At 44.1% G+C, this 20436-nt stretch overlaps 1 protein-coding gene across 1 annotated transcript; it reads left to right on the forward strand.

Annotated features, from left to right (window-relative positions):
- The first annotated feature begins 153 nt into the window (after positions 1 to 153).
- Positions 154 to 19263, forward strand: LOC121545820 (LIM domain and actin-binding protein 1). Its single transcript, XM_041856656.2, has 11 exons — positions 154 to 396; positions 2277 to 2433; positions 3762 to 3807; positions 5751 to 6149; positions 13425 to 13494; positions 14080 to 14174; positions 16691 to 16765; positions 16843 to 16894; positions 17070 to 17140; positions 17250 to 17383; positions 17582 to 19263. The coding sequence occupies exons 2-11, from the start codon at positions 2312 to 2314 to the stop codon at positions 18663 to 18665; spliced, it is 2148 nt and encodes a 715-aa protein (XP_041712590.1). The 5' UTR covers positions 154 to 396; positions 2277 to 2311; the 3' UTR covers positions 18666 to 19263.
- The last annotated feature ends 1173 nt before the right edge of the window (positions 19264 to 20436 follow it).

Here is a 20436-nt window from a genome sequence, read left to right on the forward strand (position 1 = left end):
GCCTTTGACCTCATGAGAAGGGATGTGGAGTTTTCTTCACTTCCAGGAATTGAGTTGGATGCTTCCCCTTCTGTCATACTGTAAGGAGGTGTGGTGTAGTGTAGACTGTATGTACCCACCTTGTATGCTTTCAGATTCACTATGAGGAACACAGTGGATTGGATGGGAGGGCGGCTTGTACTGTACTTGCCAGGTGGAAGTAAATGCTGCTATGTTAATGGTTGGAAAGAGTCTCATGGTGTTGATTTGCCCCCTCCCATTTTCCCAAGCAAACATAGTTCTATGAGCACAGCACATAGCAGTGCCAGACAGCAAAGTGTTACTGAGGAGATGTAAAAGAGGGAAGTTGAAACAAGCATCAAGAAATAAGAGAGGAGTGATAAGAAAAACTTGAAGGTATGTAATGTGCCTGAGCTTTCTATGGGGGTAGAGGTGATCATTTTTTAAAATATTTTATTGTGTAGAAAGGCTTATCCTAGTATTTAGAGATCTTTCTGGAAATACTGATTTGAAAGTCAGCAGGTATGTTGGATGCCCAATTTGGGTGCAATCTTTTTAGTCTTTTGCTCAAGTCATTTCCTATTATTTAAATATTTGATTGTAGAGTTGCCTAGCAGTTTCTCGGGCCCCGTGTAGCTCAGTTGGTAGAGCATGGCGCTTGCAACGCCAGGGTTGTGGGTTTGTTTCCCGCGGGGGGCCAGTATGAAAAATGTATGCACTCTCTAACTGTAAGTCGCTCTGGATAAGAGCGTCTGCTAAATGACTAAAATGTAAATGTAAATGAGTCAGTCATACGTTGCTGGCAATTTCCAAAATGTGTTGTCTGAGGTGATATTTTGATTATATGTGTGTGGTGTTTGATCAGTGGACAAAGCAATAGAGAAAGTGTTAAAGGTACAATGCAGCCGTTTTTATCTCAATATCAAATAATTTCTGGGTAATAATTAAGTACCTTACTGTGATTGTTTTCAATTAAAATGGTCAAAAAGAAACAAAAATAAATTCTTAGCAAAGAGCTATTTCTGAAGCAATAATTTTGCTAGGACTGTCTGGGAGTGGTTTGAGTGGGGAGGGAGAAACTGAAAACTAGCTGTTATTGGCAGAGAAGTTTGAAACTCTCTTTCTTATTGGTCTATTAACTAATTTACTGCCTGGTGATGTCACCAGGTAGGCTAAAACTCCATCCCACCAAACAGTCTGAAATTTCAGGGGCTCTTTTCAAACAGCGCTTACACTAAAAGGGCATTATTATCATTTTCACAAGTTCACAGTATTATTCCAACTTCATAGTTTATAAATATACTGTATATAAAACAAAGGAAAACCACGTTTTTGACTGCACTGGGCCTTTAAGGATAGCCTATATTCATTTACATTACATTTACGTCATTTAGCAGACGCTCTTATCCAGAGCGACTTACAAATAGGATCCAAAGCAGCATATTTGGATTAATGCCAACCTGCTAAATGGGGACTTTTTTTGCTGACCTCACTACTATTAACGTTATTCATAATAATGGTGGTTTATCTGCTGGTCAGGTGGATGTGTGCAAGGTGTCTCATATTTCTCATTACCAAGGAAAAGTATAGTCTAGGTCTACCTGTCTCACCATATCTCTGTTTTAAAAGGAAATTTAAACCAATAGGCTAGTTCGACAGTACTGTATAAGTTAGCTCATTAAACTGTACAGAACCCTAGAGGCTATTGCCTAACTAGAATCCTCAACATCCTCCACATAGGCTAATTGTTTTTGTACTGTGAACCATGTGTAATTCTGAAATGACAGTTGAAATGAAAGTGCATACTGTATAACAGTAAGGGTGAGAGTGAATGCAGGAATCTGCTTGCCCTGGCTTCCAGACAGAAAGGCTGTGTGACGTCCCAGGAAACAAGTGGGCACTTCACTGTCTCTGTATGACACTGAGAAAGATGACCAGGCAAGGCCTGTGTCTGCTGGGAGTAGCTTGGGGGATTCAAGTTCATGAGTTCAGTGTCTCAATGAGAGGCCTGAGTTGGATGAGTAACTGCTGTGTGCTGGCAACTGCCTTACTCCTTGCTGATTTATTCATCCACAGGAACCATGAGTCATCCTACACAATAGTGGCCTACTGTCACTCACTGCAGACTCCTCATGCCATAGACCTATGGCTCACACACATAGTCTTCTCACACATGCTGAGATACGAGAAGTATGATTGTCTAGGGTAGAATCTTCTTTTTGTTACTTTAATTGTGAGGTAAATGTAATATCCTATGTTTTTTTCTTCCTCTCCAGCCAGCTAGAGCAGTTTTTCCCTGAGAACAACCGAGATGGCCGTCGCTCCGTTCAGTCGCAAACAGTGGGCCTCCCAGTCCCTCAGAGTCACAGCTAATGAGTTGTCCATAGTCGGCACCAGAGGCAAGAACAATGCCATCGCTGAGCGCTTCTCGAAGTAAGTGGCGTACAGTAGTATCAAAGATATGAATAACTAACCCAAGATAGTTCATCTGTGTCATTTACAGTGGGAGCAAATTAAAGCATAGTGGGCAGAATAAACAAGGAGGCGGGCAAAGCATAAGCTAGCGAGTTCCTATTGGCGCGTTGTAGTAGTTATTTGCATATTTCTGTTAGGGAACGCCTCCTCTGTGAAGTGTGCACAAACTCAATTCGACCTTGCACTCCTAAACAACGCAATTTAAAAAAAAGACTTTGGCAAAGCGTCAAGTCTATAAAACTTAGGGCACTGTGTTCGTAACAGATTCTAGTTTTGGGAACAGAAAACGGTATTGAGATCAGATGTTTCATCGAAGAGAAAACGAGCAGAATTTCGGCCCAATTTCACCTAGTTCCATTCTCTCCCACTACCGGACTTCCTCTCACTACCATATGCTTCAGTTTTATAGCCCCTGTGACTTGTCTGGGTTACTACCCTTTCGGTCTGTGGTAGTATTGCTCTCATTCATCTTTACTGTTACTCACTTTCTCTTCTTGTTCTCTGATTCAATTACTCTTCACATGTAAAGTCACCCAGTTGTATATATTGCTCTCACTCTCGTCCTATTGTACATACGCTCGTACTTGTTCCAAGGTAGAAACGCAAATACTCACTTCAATGTTAGGCTCCTACTGACCACTGATAACTTTTTCCATCCCAGTCCGTTCTGCTGCCTGAAACCATAGTATTAGATCACACACTCCCTCCCACTCAATGTCCTCTCCAGTGTCTTCTGGATCAGTACAAGATAAGAAAATTACACCAGCAATATTTTGAAACTAGATTTAATAACATTGCAGATTTTTTACTAGCCTGAGTGCAAGTCTGCTTGTGCTATCATGCCAACTCATTGTCACTCATTGTCATGGAGTAGCCAAGAGCACAAACAGATCTGGGACCAGGCTAGAGTTTTACCAGTTTGTCTATCCAAATGTGGAAACAGCACTTGCTATTACAGCCATGATACAGCCATTAATGTCGGAGATTAGATTGGTCCCTTCTCCATACCTCTCTGCTTTTTAACAGTTTTTCCTTTGTCATTTGTTTTTATTTCCCGTGTCTGACCACTAGGGGTCAGGGGTGCTCCATTGTTATGTGTATAGGTCTAGTTGCATTTAGAAGTGATCCAAACTCAGAAGTAGTACAGATGACTTTGTTTCTCCCACCTTCATGGCAGCTTTGTTGAACTCTTAGCTATAGACAGGGCTGTAAACTGCACTGCCTATAAACTGATCTGCCTCCATTATGTAGGCCTAGCCTCACAACCCCCTCTATCCTCTTCCAAGGTACCAACTGGCTGCAGAGGAATGCAACTCAGAGAGGAAGAAAGCAGTAAGTACCCAGTCAAGTTTGAAGGGACTAATATCTAACAAAGCTAGATATATTGGGATGAATCTCTCTCTCTCTCTCTCTCTCTCTCTCTCTCTCTCTCTCTCTCTCTCTCTCTCTCTCTCTCTCTCTCTCTCTCTCTCACTCACTCACTCACTCACTCACTCACTCACTCACTCACTCACTCACTCACTCACTCACTCACTCACTCACAGGGCTAAACACCCACAGTCATGCCTGTCCACAAATTGCACTTGGAGGCTACACTAGTAAAGCTTTAATCCTTCTTCAGAGACTTTAATCTGAAGGTAGATAATACCCCACCTCTGTTGCTCCTAGTACCTCGCATCACTTCTGTGCTTCTGTTACAGACCTGATCAAATAACACTGGGTGGTCACTCACTTCACAGGCATGAAGGACTACAATGTAATGCCAGATTCCCACCTGGGCAATACTGACACTCTTCCTAGTGGTCTGTTGGCTGGGCCTGGGAATGTCACCTGCGGGGATATAAACAAACAGCAGGGAATTGAGTTATTTTCATTAAGCTTTTTAAATCCCAGGTATGTGTCTGGAATAAGTAGACTGTCAGCTGTTGTACTGTATTGAGAGCAATGCTTGAAGTATTGTTTGGGTGCCGGACGGTACTGTTCATATTTTTAAGCCTATATTCTATAAGAGGGACCGGTACTAAAGCATTAGAACATGTTCCAGCCCAATTCAATCACTGATTTATAGGGTGCATGTTCTGGGTGTTGGCCTAGGTAGAATTTAGTAATTTCAAGGTACTTTCAAGGTATTTAGTGCGAAAAACAAATTTTCTGCTACAATTATGTACATTGTCACCGTTAGCAGAGACTCAGGGCATTTCGAAGAACGTAACATAAGAAAATCTGTTAGTCTTCACAGTTGGGGAGGGGACATGCTGCTGGTCTCTGTCATCAAACAGTTAATGTCTCCAAAATGTACAATTTCCTGCTTTCTCATTTTTGGAATTTTCCCCTTCTTTCAACAGACCTTTTCTGTTTCCGTTATTTTTCTTCTCTCTCTTACATCCTTTTTTCTCTCTCTCTCTCTCTCTCTTTATCTCTCTCTCTCTCTCTCTCTCTCTCTCTCTCTCTCTCTCTCTCTCTCTCTCTCTCTCTCTCTCTCTCCCACTCTCTCTCTCTCCCACTCTCTCTCTCTTCCACTCTCTCTCTCTTCCACTCTGTGATCTCTATTTCTCTCCCTCCTTCCTTCTCAGTGTTTCTCTCATGCTCTCTCCTGGTGTAGGGGGGTGGGCTAGCTAGCTCCTTCATGCAGATCTTTTCTAAAGGCTCACATCTGGGAGAGCTTTTATAATTTCCACCCAACAGACACAGAGCCAACTGGATCTCCAGGTTACCGGGCTTTCCAAGGTTTTTACTATTTTTCTTTGACAAAAGGAGACAGATGGTAGTGAAGGGAAAACTATGACTTTTAGTGTCCTTGTTTCTCATTCATTTTAATGGCTGTGAAACTTTTAGCTCCACTTATCTTACTTTTACGGTTTATGGTTGTTGTCTAAACAGAGGACAATGCCATTTGATGAGCATGAGAAACTGTGTAGTCATAGCCAGGTTGGGTTAACCAGGGAGAGGTCTGGTAGAAAGATGCTACTCAGGTTGAATGCTAACGGTAGCTATATTAGTAGCTATGGAAGAAATCGGAGACCAACTCTTGTCTCCTGAAACAATTGATGTGGCTGTAACACTGGTATCTGTTCTGTATTTTTTCCCCTCCTCATCCTGTTATTACATAGCATTCCTCAGCTCTTCTATTTTAGACAACACAAAACAAAAAAAGTAATTATCGTCTCTTAAGTATCTAAGTTATGGATTCAGGCAGTTGGGATGCTTCTGGAATGTGTCAGTGATTATGATCTGTTAGTCAGACTGAGAATGTCTGTCTTTACCCCCTACTCCAGGCTGCAGAGCCGTTGCCAAAGACTCTCCGCAGTTGCAACCTGAGTGTGTTGAAGAAGCATTGGGAGCAGTCTGACCAGTCAGCCACACCCTGTATCCCGCTACCCCACACTCACGGCTTACTCCCCTCAGATCCTAAAGCCAAGCACCAGATCCAGACCCAGCCCCAGGCAACTCAGGCCCAGCCACCTCTCTCACCAGCCCCCAGCCCCAATACTAGTCCCACAGCCGTAGAGGACCAGGCAGGATCAGGTATGGAGAGGAGATGGCAGCAGAGAGACCCAGAGAGGCAGGAGAGAGGAGCAGCAGTAGAAGTGCCTTGTGTCCCCAGTGAGAAGCCCAACATACCCCTCAACAACCTCAAGATGATGTTTGAGAAAGGAGAGAACCGTCAGAACAAAGTAAGTCCAAACGTACTGATTTACAAGCTACATGCCCCCAATTATTTTAATAGGATACATTTTATTTTTCTGCCATTTTCGCCACATAAATGATAAGAAATTAGAATGGCTAAACAGGAACAAAGCTGACGAACTACTGCAAAGTGCATCGTTTGTAAAAATCTTTTATTTTTATCAAAGTCGTTTGTTTCTTCAAATCTGTGGTTTCCACATGTATTTTGGAGAAACACTTGTATATTGTTTAAGTATTAGAAGTCCAGTGTAGTCATGTGGATCAGGATCAGGTGTTGTGAGGCATTCTGCTCTGTGACAGTGACTTACTTAAAAAAATATATATATATTGGGGTGTAGATCAGCTTTAATATTGCAGATAGATTGTAGTTTCCATCAATGTAATTGTCTGCATCATTTCCAAACCACCATATATTTTTTGGGGAAATATATACAGTACCAGTCAAAAGTTTGGACACACCTACTCATTCAAGGGTTTCTCTTTATTTTTCATTGTAGAATAATAATGAAGACATCAAAAATATGAAATAACACATATGGAATCATGTAGTAACCAAAAAAGTGTTAAACAAATCAAAATGTATTTAATATGTGACATTCTTCAAATAGCCACCCTTTGCACACTCTTGGCATTCTCTCAACCAGCACTTGTTGGCCTTTTTTCCTTCACTCTAATGTCCAACTCATCCCAAACCATCTCAATTAGGTTGAGGTCGGGTGATTGTGGAGGCCAGGTCATCTGATGCATCACTGTCCTTGATCAAATAGCCCTTACACAGCCTGGAGGTGTGTTTTGGGTCATTGTCCTGTTGAAAACAAATGATAGTCCCACTAAGCGCAAACCAGATGGGATGGCATATTGCTGCAGAATGCTGTGGTAGCTATGCTGGTTAACTGTGCCTTGAATTCTAAATAAATCACAGACAGTGTCACCAGCAAAGCACCATCACACCTCCTCCTCCATGCGTCACGATGGGAACCACACATGCGGAGATCATCCATTCACCTACTCTGCGTCTCACAAAGACACGGCAGTTGGAACCAAAAATCTCAAATTTGGACTCATCAGACCAAAGGACTAGTGTCCATTGTTCGTGTTTCTTGGCCTAAGCAAGTCTCTTCTTCTTATTGGTGTCCTTTAGTAGTGGTTTCTTTGCATCAATTTGACCATGAAGGCCTGATTCACACAGTCTCCTCTGAACAATTGATGTTGAAATGTGTCTGTTACTTGAACTCTGTGAAGCATTTATTTGGGCTGAAATCTGAGGTGCAGTTAACTCTAATGAACTTATCCTCTGCAGCAGAGGTAACTCTGGGTCTTCCTTTCCTGTGGCGGTCCTCATGAGAGCCAGTTTCATCATAGTGCTTGATGGGGCTAATTTCTGAATACCAGCACTACCTTGTCACAACACAACTGATTGGCTCAAACGCATTAAGAAGGAAAGAAATTCCACAAATTCACTTTTAAGAAGGCACACCTGTTAATTGAAATGCATTCCAGGTGACTACCTCATGAAGCTGGTTGAGAGAATGCCAAGAGTGTGCAAAGCTGTCATCAAGGCAAAGGGTGGTTACAACATGATTCCATATGTGTTATTTCATAGTTTTGATGTCTTCAGTATTATTCTACAATGTAGAAAATAGTAAAAATAAAGAAAAACCCTGGAATGAGTAGGTGTCCAAACTTTTGACTGGTACTGTATATATATATACACACAGTGCATTCGGAAAGGTATTCTGACCCATTGACTTGTTCCACATTTTGTTACGTTACAGCCTTATTCTAAAATGGATTAAGTATATTAAAAAGTGAAAACAGGTTTTTAGAAATGTTTGCAAATGTATATATATATTTTTAAACACTGACATACCTTACTTACATAAGAATTCAGACCTTTTGCAATGAGACTCAAAATTGAGCTCAGGTGCATCCTGTTTCCATTGATCTACAACTTGATTGGAGTCCACCTGTGGTAAATTCAATTGATTGGACACGATTTGGAAAGGCACACACCTGTCTATATAAGATCCCACAGTTGATTGTGCATGTCAGAGCAAAAACCAAGCAATGAGGTCAAAGGAATTGTCCGTAGAGCTCTGAGACAGGATTGTCGAGGCACAGATCTGGGGAAGGGTACCAACAAATTTCTGCAGCATCGAAGGTCCCCAAGAACACAGTGGCCTCCATCATTCTTAAATGGAAGAAGTTTGGAACCACCAAGACTCTTCCTAGAGCTGGCCGCCCGGCCAAACTGAGCATTTGGGAGAGAAGGGCCTTGGTCAGGGAGGTGACCAAGAATCCGATGGTCACGCTGACAGAGCTCCAGAGTTTCTCTGTGGAGATGGGAAAAACTTCCAGAAGGACAACCATCTCTGCAGCACTCATCCAATCAGGCCTTTATGGTAGAGTGGCCAGATGGAAACCACTCCTCAGTAAAAGGCACTTGACAGCCCGCTTGGAGTTTGCCAAAAGGCACCTAAAGGACTCTCAGACCATGAGAAACAAGATTCTCTGGTCTGATGAAACCAAGATTGAACTCTTTGGCCTGAATGCCAAGCATCACGTCTGGAGGAAACCTGGCACCATCCCTATGTTGTAGCATGGTGGTGGCAGCATCATGCTGTGGGGATGTTTTTCAGCGGCAGGGACTGGGAGACTAGTCAGGAACGAGGGAAAGATTAATGGAGCAAAGTACCTGCTCCAGAGTGCTCAGGACCTCCGACTGGGGCGAAGGTTCACTTTCCAACAGGATAACGACCCTAAGCACACAGCCAAAACAATGCAGGAGTGGCTTCGGGACAAGTCTCTGAATGTCCTAGAGTGGCCCAGCCAGAGCCCGGACTTGAACCCGATCGAACATGTATGGAGAGACCTGAAAATAGCTGTGCAGCGACGCTCCCCATCCAACCTGACAGAGCTTGAGAGGATCTGCAGAGAAGAATGGGAGAAACTCCCCAAATACAGGTGTGCCAAACTTGTAGCGTCATACCCAAGAAGACTCGAGGCGGTAATCGCTGCCAAAGGTGCTTCAACAAAGTACTGAGTAAAGGGTCTGAATACTTACGTAAATGATGTATTTCCGTTATTTTATTTTTTTAAATACATTTAAAAAAATGTCTAAACCTGTTTTTGCATTGTCATTGTGTGTAGATTGATAAGGGGAAAACTTTAATCCATTTTAGAATAAGGCTGTAACATAACAAAATGTGGGAAAAGTCAAGGGGTCTGAATACTTTCCGATTGCACTGTATATCCTTTAAAAATATATTTTCCTTTATTATTTTCCCCTAATCCTACCACCCCTTCCCTAATTGGAGAAAACTAATGGACAACAACACTTAGGCTTCTACTTCCAGCTTATACATACTATATAGATTTTACAGACACAATGTATTTGACAATAGTTATCTTTTATTTGTATTTTAATCCCATCCTTCAGCTACCCTCAACCCCTCCCATCTATCTCTGAAGACCATCCAGTTTTGATTTCTATTTGCCATTTCACAAAAGTTCTGAACCTATATACATTTTACGAACATAACTAATGTAAAATATACTTTCTTGTTGTTTTTAGTCCCACCCTTCAGCTCCACTCAACCCCTCCGATCTATCTCTTAACCCCATCCAGTTTTGATTTCTATTTGCCATATATTTTTCAACTGTGCTGTGATGTTTCACAAAAGTTCAGAACCTTTCTATTTTCATAGTCTATACAGATTGCAAACCAAAGATAAACACCTTTGCTAAAAGTATTATTATATTATTGATCGATTGACTAGGACTTTTCAAATCACCCAGCAGTGACAGTGACTTAGATGTGTTTGCTAAGGAAAGGCCCCATGAAGCAGCCCTATGAATTGTAGTGCTTCAAATGACTTTTTCTGAATATGTAGCATTGTGGTTGAGACAACAGGTCTGTGTGTCGTCAATGTTCCTGTTCTAGAAGTAAAGAATGTTGTGCTGTGTGTTCTCCAGGGGTCAGAGCCCTCCTGGGGGCTGCTGCCAGTCACATGCACCACTCTGAGTTTTCTCATCTCACTACAGTACATTCCTACAGATGGGCTAGATATAACCATGCCCTGAGGCAGATAGGAGGGTAGGAGGGGGGGCTTCAAAACAACCACTGTCCTCCTCCTCACACTCCCTTTGGGGGTTAACAGCCATTTTGATAATAGAAAAGTGGATAAGCTTGTTTAAAAGCAAAGGATCCTTTTAACACTTTTTACTCTAGACTAATAGTCTATATTTCGTTTATTTTCCCTGGCTTGTATGAAATGTTAGGTGTTGGAAATGAAAGGCCAGACTTTCAATGGAACTTTCTTATGAGTTAGGGTTTTTGGTTGAGTGTTGATCAAGATTCAGACCTGTGGGTTAGCTAGCTTACTGGTCGGTATTTGAACATGGGCACCCGCCTGGACACCAGATCAGAGGATTGTTTTGTAGCGGCTTAACGAGTTGCCTCGCCACACCCCAGCTGGCTGAACTTTCCTTCCTTAAGCACATTAGCAGCCCTCTCTCGATCTCTCTCTTTCTATCTCTCTCGCTTTCTCTCTCTCCCAGCTGAAAGCCAGGAAGTGACCTGGGCTCGCCCCACATACCCCCACACCCAGACCTGCCCCTGGCCTCGACCCACACCTCCATACCCAGCCCTGTGCCTGGCTCCCTGCTCCTTGGCCTGTAGGCCTAGCCCCTCTCCTCCTCACTTCTCTTCCAGGGGTGGTGATGTCATGGGGCAGGCATTGCACATGACTGCAGTAGAGATGAGAAACTGAGCCTCCTCAGATAACTCTTCCTCCTCCCCTGGTCCTCTCTGGTTTATCAAAGCAAGGCCTTCTCCTTCTCCCCCTCCTCTCCCCTTACTCCCCCTCCTCTCGCTGGAGGAGACGGTCATGAGGGAGAGGCACTGTGAAATTAATTGACCCAACTTCATCCCCCCGTCACCCCCTCCCTCTTTAGCCCCCCACTCCCCTCCATATGCCCCCATGAAGGCCTTCCCTCTGCTCCTCTCTCTCTCTGTGTGACTGTGACAAGGCAGAAAGGAAGGAGGCACCAGTCCAGTCGTGGTCCCTGCTCTGCTCTGTCAGGCAGCCCAGTCCAGTGGAGACACAGTCTAATGAACACAATTGAGTTAGCTGCTGTTGATGTTCCAAACTCCTCCAGGACAGGTATGAGTGCTCCAGCGTTAACAGTCTTCTCCTCTCCTCCACTTGTGCTCCGGTCCGCTTCTCCCTGTAGCTCCTAGCGTTGCTTTGCGAGAGGTAAATATGTATATATTCTTTCTTTGTTTGGTCTCAAACCCCTCGACCTTGGACCTCCTTAAGCTCACTTTGATTATTGCGGCTCTGAAACAGTCTCCGCTTTAATATCTGGGGTTTGCTTTCTTTGCTTGTTGTTGGATTAGTATATTTGTATTAGGTTTATAACGCATTACGCTGTGGATGTAATCCTTTGATGGGAGGGCTAGCATATACACTGACTACACTATGGTTTATGAAAGTACTGGTCTGTCAGTGAATGGGGCTTTTCAAGGTCTTTATATGTTGTTGTCAATGGTGGTTTTGTGCTATATGTATCCTTGCCTACAACTCACTGATTTGAATTGGTATTTTTTGTTATTGTTCTGGGGCCCAGGCAGCCAGCCGGCAGGCGGTAGGCTTTAGGGAGGAGCCTCAGTCTGTCTCCAGGGTTTTTTAAATTGTCAGTGGGATTAGTTTCAGAGCTCTTTGCCTGGCCCGCTGATCAGTTCCTCCCTCTCTAAGCTCAGCTGCCTTCTTGACGTTTGTTTGTTTACATCCTCCTCCTGCTCCCCCATATTGTTGAGGCACCACCATGACCACCGTCTGGAGAGGATAGGAGAGGGGTTGAGTGGAGAGGGATCAGGCTGAAGAGTGGTCAGGCTTGGGAGGGGGCCTCCGGCTGCGTTAGAGAGGGGTCTCTCTGCCTGGGGTCCGTCTGGGCCAGCTGGGGTCTGGCTTCCTTAATCCACTCTGGAGGATGGAACAGCACGTATCACCCCCTTCTGCGAATGCAAATCTAAAATCCAGACTGCCACGAATGCACAACTCTATAAAGACTTTTCCCCTTTGCATTTCAGGGTTTAATCCACCCTTTGCCTCCTCATCTCTCTCTCTCTCTGTCTGTCTGTCTGTCTGTCTGTGTGTGTCTGTGTGTGTGTGTGTGTGTGTGTGTGTGTGTGTATTATAAGGCTGTGCCCGGTGCTGTCCCAGCCGACCAGGGCTTTGTGGCACCCTGCTGCTCCTCTAATCTCTGATACTGATCACACACCGGCTTACAGACACAAGCGGTACAGACGGATAGGAGGCAGGAGACAGGGTGCGTCCCAAATGGCACTCTATTCCCTACATAGTGCACTACCTTTGACCAGAGCCCTATTTGCCCTTGTCAAAAGTAGTGCCCTATATAGGCAACACGGCACCATTTGGGGCTCACCCAGAGGCTGTTCTTGCATTGAGCGGGTAGAGGCCAGGTGAAGCCAGGCTTAACTTGAGTCTCTGCTGCTACAGGTGTGCCAAGAACAGTATGTCTTCTCCTCTTGGCTTTTACCACTGACCTTTGCTCTATGAAATCCCTCTCTCACCGATGGCCTGATCGCTGAAACGAAAGTTGGTTGAATAGCAGGCAGCCACTCTGTCCTGTCTTCAGCTGTGTTCAGAATGCGCTGTGCTGTGTGTCAGGCAGGAGGTGACAGGTGAGTCTTCTGTCTGTTGCTGGTGTTGACTGGGGTGTGTGACTGTGGACAGGAAGACAGACTGGGGTGTCTGCCTTGCCTTTTCTCCGTAAGGCTCTATCTGCCTCAGGCTCTAGCTCACTGAGCTCATAAGGGGATTAGAGTAGAGAGGGCTGGGCTGAGCAGGAGAGGCAGACAGCCGGGACGGAGGCTGGACAACAAGCCAGGCTGATACTGCAGCTGACGCACTGACTGACAGGCTGCCACACCTCCTCTCTCCGCCTCTCTACTCACCTATTTTCTTCTCATCTCTCCTCTATACTCCTCTCCACTCTTCTCACTGTCAGAGCACTGGGCTCAGAGCTGCCTGATGGGTGGCCCTGGTTCTCCCCTGCTGTGAGTTTATGCTAGCCTAGAGCTAACCACGTGAGCATCATATGGTTCTGTGTGCAAACCACGAGGCATGTGCTGCTGGCCTTATTCAGTATGTTCATAGCCTGCTCAATCTACAATGCAAAGGCTACCATAATGGAATATACTGTCCTGATAGTGTGGCTTGGTTCTGTGTTTCCAGGTGTCCAGAGAGCCTGTGAGGATTGGAGGGACCGGAGGCATAACTGACAACATGGATCAGCTACTTGGAGGTACTATTACACTGAGAGAGGACTCTCTCTCTCTCTCTCGCTCTCTCACACGGGATGGGACACCAGAGTTAAAGGTAGATGTACTGTTCTCCATGAGGATGCACATATTGTTTCACCAGGCTAGAGAGGAGTACAGACAGACTAAGCAGACTACTTCCTTCCTTTAACTGTACTGTATCAGTGGTAGAGACTGTATGTAGCTGGCTCCTTTCTAAAGTGTCATGATCAGCACAATCAGCAGAATGTCTCAGTGATTACAGGAAGAATGATAGTTACAGGAAGAGGGCTTTTCCCTTCTATTTCCCCTGTGACCCTGTGTTCCCGTCGCAGCCTGACAAACACCATGGGTGTGTCCCAAATAGCATCCTATTCCCTATATAGCACACTACTTTTGACCAAAGCCCATAGGTTCTGGTCAAAAAAAGTAGTGCACTATATAGAGAATAGGGTGCCACTTGGGACACAGCCATTACCCGCACAGTCTGCATTGTGCTGAATGGATAGTCTGCACTGTCGTCTCCATAGCTTATGAGAGGTGTGTGTATATGTGAATGTAACCTGTGCTTCTCTTTGTCTGTCTCCTAGATGCAGGGAACATAGAGTCCATGCCCCTGAGGGACAGGATGGCCATGTACCAGGCTGCTGTGTCTAAAACAGAGGTGTTATCCTCCTCAGTCAGCGTGAGTACCTGTCCTGTCCTTTACACTGTCCCGTACTCTGCTTCACTACCTGCCTGCCTGTGATGGAAGATCATGTGACTGACCATCATGTCCATGGTTACACCTGACTGAACTTGACTAGCCTCGTAAGGTACACTACCGGTCAAACGTTTTAGAACACCTACTCATTCAAGGGTTTTTCTATATTTTTACTATTTTCTACATTGTAGAATAATAGTGAAGACATCAAAACTATGAAATAACACATTGGAATCATGTAGTAACGAAGAAAGTGTTTATCAAATCAAAATATATTTTATATTTGAGATTCTTCAAATAGCCATCCTTTTCCTTGATGACAGCTTTGCACAATCTTTCCTTCTTAATGTGTTTGAGTCAATCAGTTGTGTTGTGACAAAGTAGGGGGGTATACAGAAGATAGCCCTATTTGGTAAAAGACCAAGTCCATATTATGGCAAGAACAGCTCAAATAAGAAAAGAGAAATGACAGTCCATCATTACTTTAAGACATGAAGGTCAGTCAATACGGAACATTTCAAGAACTTTGAACGTTTCTTCAAGTGCAGTCGCAAAAACCATCAAGCGCTATGATGAAACTGGCTCTCATGAGGACCGCCACAGGAATGGAAGACCCAGAATTACCTGTGCTGCAGAGGATAAGTTCATTAGAGTTACCAGCCTCAGAAATTGCAGCCCAAATACACTACCGTTCAAAAGTTTGGGGTCACTTAGAAATGTCCTTGTTTTCAAAAGAAAAGCAATTTATTTGTCCATTAAAATAACATCAAATTGATCAGAAATACAGTGTAGACATTGTTAATGTTGTAAATGGCTATTGTAGCTGGAAACAGCTGATTCTTAATGGAATATCTACATAGGCGTACAGAGGCCCATTATCAGCAACCATCAGTCCTGTGTTCCAATGGCACGTTGTGTTTGCTAATCCAAGTTTATAATTTTAAAAGGCTAATTGATCATTAGAAAACCCTTTTGCAATTATGTTAGCACAGCTGAAACTGTTGTGCTGATTAAAGAAGCAATAAAACTGGCCGCCTTGAGACTAGTTGAGTATCTGGAGCATCAGCAATTGTGGGTTCGATTACAGGCTCAAAATGGCCAGAAACAAATAACTTCTGAAACTCATCAGTCTATTCTTGTTCTGAGAAATGAAGGCTATTCAATGCAAGAAATGTACAACATTAACAATGTCTACACTGTATTTCGGATCAATTTGATGTAATTTTAATGGACAAAAAAATAGTTTTTCTTTCGAAAACAAGGACATTTCTAAGTGACCCCAAACTTTTGAACGGTAGTGTAAATGCTTCACAGAGTTCAAGTAACAGACACATCTCAACATCAACTGTTCAGAGGAGACTGTGTGAATCAGGCCTTCATGGTCGAATTGCTGCAAAAAAAACACTACTAAAGGACACCAATAAGAAGAAGAGACTTGCTTGGGCCAAGAAACACGAGCAATGGACATTAGACCGGTGGAAATATGTCCTTTGGTCTGGGGTCCAAACTGGAGATTTTTGGTTCCAACCGCCGTGTCTTTGTGAGACGTGGTGTGGGTGAACGGATGATCTCCACATTTGTATTTCCCACCGTAAAGCATGGAGGTGTTATGGTGTGGGGGTGCTTTGCTGGTGACACTGTCTGTGATTTATTTAGAATTCAAGGCACACTTAACCAGCATGGCTACCACAGCATTCTGCGTGCGATACACCATCCCATCTGGTTTGGGCTTAGTGGGACTATCATTTGTTTTTCAACAGGACAATGACCCAACACACCTCCAGGCTGTGTAAGGGCTATTTTACCAAGAAGGAGAGTGATGGAATGCTACATCAGATGACCTGGCCTCCACAATCCCCCGACCTCAACCAAATTGAGATTGTTTGGTATGAGTCGGACCACAGAGTGAAGGAAAAGCAGCCAACAAGTGCTCAGCATATGTGGGAACTCCTTCAAGACTGTTGGAAAAGCATTCAAGGTGAAGCTGGTTGAGAGAATGCCAAGAGTGTGCAAAGCTGTCATCAAGGCAAAGGGTGGCTATTTGAAGAATCTCAAATATAAAATATATTTTGATTTGTTTCACACTTTTTCGGTTACTACATGATTCCATATGTGTTATTTCATAGTTTTGATGTCTTCACTATTATTGTACAATGTAGAAAATAGTAAAAATATAGAAAAACCCTTGAATGAGTAGGTGTTCTAAAACTTTTGACCGGTAGTGTATAACGATCCTGAAGTCTTGCGAGCTTACATTCTGTTTGAGAAACGAGAGCGCAGCGGGTCATGGTGGTCTTGGATCAGGCTAGAACTTACTTATTTTATTATTTTTCATTTTTTTACATTTTAGTCATTTAGCAGACACTCTTATCCAGAGCGACATACTTTTTTTTTTTTTCATACTTGAACCCAAAGTAAGAACATTGGGCCAGAAACTGTCAGTTGCGGGTTACATTTCCCAACTCTAAAACAAGTCCCTGTTTTTCTCTCTCTGACAGAGTGATCAGCTGGACTCTGACCTCTGCAGCATCAGCAAACAGAAGGAGAATGTACCCCCAGACAGTGTGGACATGGTGAGGGATTGTGTTCTCCTGTGTGTGTGTGTGTGTCTGAAACATCTCTAAATCACCACCTCTCCCTCTTCTCTCAGGGTCTGGACTCAGAGCCCAACAGTAGGAAAGCCTCTTCCACAGAGAGCAATGGTAACTAATTTGGTCCTCCACTGCATTTAACCAGAGCTACAGTATATTCTTGTCTGTCATTATTTATGTCTCCTCTATAGGTTTCAGTTTGTGAATGTTAGATCAGTATATTCATAACAGCTCCCTCTGGTGTCCAGTGTGTGCCATTATTGATTTTAGTCTCATCATATCACAGCAGGCTCCAGTACCGGCACCTCCTCTGTATCCTCGAACCAGAAGGATCAAGCTCAGCCCAAGACCTCCAGGGTGAATTCAACAGACCCTTTTCTGTATTTGTCTCAGAGCAATTGCCAAACCAACCATTCACTCTCCTAACCAGCCTTGAATGCCTCTCTTTATTTTGTGGTGTGTACAGAGCTTCTGCTTGCCTGCACGGGAGAGTTGTGTGTCATGTCAGAAGACAGTCTACCCTCTAGAGCGTCTGGTAGCCAACCAAAAGGTCTACCACAACACCTGTTTCAGATGCTCCCACTGCAACACCAAACTCAGGTGAGGGGATAGGACGGGACAGACACCATGCAGCAAGGCATTTTTTATTTGTTAAAACATCTGTTAATCTCACTATTAGTGGATTTTATATTGTTTTTAGGTCCACAGTCTTGTTCCTCTTGAATTAAGGATCAGGGTTTATGCTGCGCGATTCAAAATAAATATTGAATGTGTTGTTTGTCTCCCTCTGCTGGCCAGCCTGGGGACGTACGCCTCTCTGCACAGCCACGTCTACTGCAAGCCTCACTTCTGCCAGCTGTTCAAGGCCAAGGGCAACTATGACGAGGGCTTCGGCCTGCGCCCTCACAAGGAGCTGTGGGAGACCAAAGGAGAGAGTGGGGCTGGGGAGGAACACGGGACAGAGCAGACTAGCAAGGCCACCTCCTTCTCCAAAGACAAGCTGAAGAAGTGCGCCTCTACAGGCACGCTGTTGATCAGTCCAGCGGTAGAGGAGTCTCCACTGGCCAAGGTCAACGTGGTGACAGCCTCCCTGGAGACCCGCGCCCAGAGTTCAGCAGAGAAGGACAAGCCAGTGGAAACACGTCGGCTGAAGATTTCCTGGCCCCCCCGCACTGAAGGAGACGGAGAGGTTGGTAACATTGGGGCCAGCCCCACCGGGAAACCATCCCGTGCTAAGTGGCCCCCAGAGGGTGACTCAGCCTTCCCCGACCAAAGCCCAGAGTCCACCGAACGCTCCACGCTCTGCAGGAGCGCCTCCCTCAAGGAGCGTAGCCGACCCTTTTCATTGGCCAGCGCCTCCCATGCTCCCGCCCCTGCTGCCAGTCAGACAGCCAATCCTGAGCCAGAGCCACTGGAGAGGAGGAGCTCATTCGAGGACAGGGAGCCTGAACTGGCCTCCAGCCCTGAGGAACAGAGCATGGAGGACCGGGAACAACCAGACAGCCTGTCACCTGACTACCACACGCCTTCTGACGACAGCTACGTGGACGTCCACACCAGCTCTGAGGAAGAGGGGATGAAGGGGAGAGTCGCACCTCTGAAAGAAGACCACCACGAATTACTAGAAGCAAACCAAGAACAGGGAGCAGAGAATGACGGGGAGGAGAAGATGGAGGGAGAAGAAGAGGGAGCAGGGTTACTTTCTCAAAACTGCCAGATTGCCTCGTCAGAGATCGCCACGCCCCCCTCGTCTCCGGAGACTGAGCCTATGTCCAAGACCAACCACACGTCTCAGGATGTGGGCTTCTGGAATGGCGAGGAGGCCGTGTCTGTAGAGGAGATGATTAAGATGAACCGCTACTATGAGGACGAGGAGGACTGAAAGAGACTGGACTGCGGTTTATCATACCATGAAAATGATTAGACATAATCACCACTGTTGACTGTTAACATCCGCTCCTCTCTTTATTTCCCTGTTACTAAGGAACAGTGTCTGTCTGGCTGCGTTTGGTGCGATGTCAGGTGTTATGCTCTATTTGTGCCTCTGAACTATCACCTCAACTGGAGTGTGCAAGTCCTCAGAATATCTACATTGTTAGTTTTACATCATTTAGATTTATTGAAACACAGATCAGTCTTATGTTTGTGTGTCATTTTATGCTACTTTTAAGACATTCCATTATCTGAAACTACCTATTGTGATCATTTTTATTTCAGTCCATTCTACCTTAGCTCTGGGTTTGCCTGGAAGATGGCACAGTAAAAACCAAACGAATGCTGATGATACCAACTGAACCCAGTGAATAAGAGACATATTTGAGTCTGTATTTAAAAAGAGTTCGATTAATGTTTTTAAGGTGGATGTTTTTTGTTCAGAACAGCAGGAGAGCTCAGCTGAAAGGACAGGATGGGTTTCCACCATATTAATTCTGCTTGTTATCATTGTTCGTATGAATAAAGAAATTGATGTACAAAAAATATTCTGTAATCTCTAGTCTCATTCTACACATGTATATCAAACAATGAAATGTCAAACAATTGTAGTATGGAAATAACTACCTTTTAATACATATATTAATTAGCACCCTGCCTACTTCCAGCAGGCTGTCTTACTAACATTTACATTGAGATTATGGTTGCAAAATTCTGGTCATTTTCCCATAATTCCCAGGTTTTCCATCAATCCTGTTTGGAAGATTCAGCAGGGAGGAAAGAATCAGGAGGGAATATGCAGGAAATCCAGAATACTCCAACCACGATTTCTGGAAAACCTGAGAATTATGGGAAAGTTACCATTTTGCAACCCTAATTGAGATACTAGTACAGCCTTCTTTCTGCTGCTTGTATGTCAACTATGAAGAAGATCTATGAATAAGCATGTCTATGGTCTTCATGATGCCTGAACCGTAACTACAGAGGTGCTGCTGTGTGGATTAAAACAAGGCTCAAAATCTGGGATTGTGTCAACATCACGGGAATGAGGCATGTCCGGGTGACAGGATGCATCCCAAATGGCACCCTATTCCCTTTATAGTACACTACTTTTGACCAGGGACTATAAGTGCTCTTGTCAAAAGTAGTGCGCTATATAGGGAATAGGGTGCCATTTGGGATGCACACAGAAACAACCTCTCATATACATTGGTGAGTTAAATCATACAAATAGAAATGCAATGTGGCTGATTGATCAGAATCCATTTGGATCATGGGGCACATAAGACACAAAAGCTGCCAATCCTTAAACATTTGGCATTGATCGGAACAAGTTTCTTAAACCTTATGAACAAATGACAAGAGCTCCATCTCTTACTCTGTATACATTTAGACAGACTCAGTCTCAAATGGCGACCTATTCCCTACATAGTGCACTACTTAGGGAATAGGGTGCCATTTGGAACCACACACAGGCATTCCTCTCAGATTGACCTGAACATGATCCTGATGGCGCTCTGCTGGTGCTACTGTGTACTACAGACAGACACCACCCTAATCAACAATTTCTAACGCGCTTGTGACAGAAGTATATTGTCAACATAATCATAATCTCTTGTACAGTTGATCTATTATCCTCAACCCAAATATGTTAATCTGTTTGATTGCAATGAAGATATGTTCATAAAAAATGAATCGGAACACATAATTAGACAATAAGT

This window comes from Coregonus clupeaformis, chromosome 30, assembly GCF_020615455.1.
Source record: "Coregonus clupeaformis isolate EN_2021a chromosome 30, ASM2061545v1, whole genome shotgun sequence".
NCBI classification, from domain to species: Eukaryota; Metazoa; Chordata; class Actinopteri; order Salmoniformes; family Salmonidae; genus Coregonus; species Coregonus clupeaformis.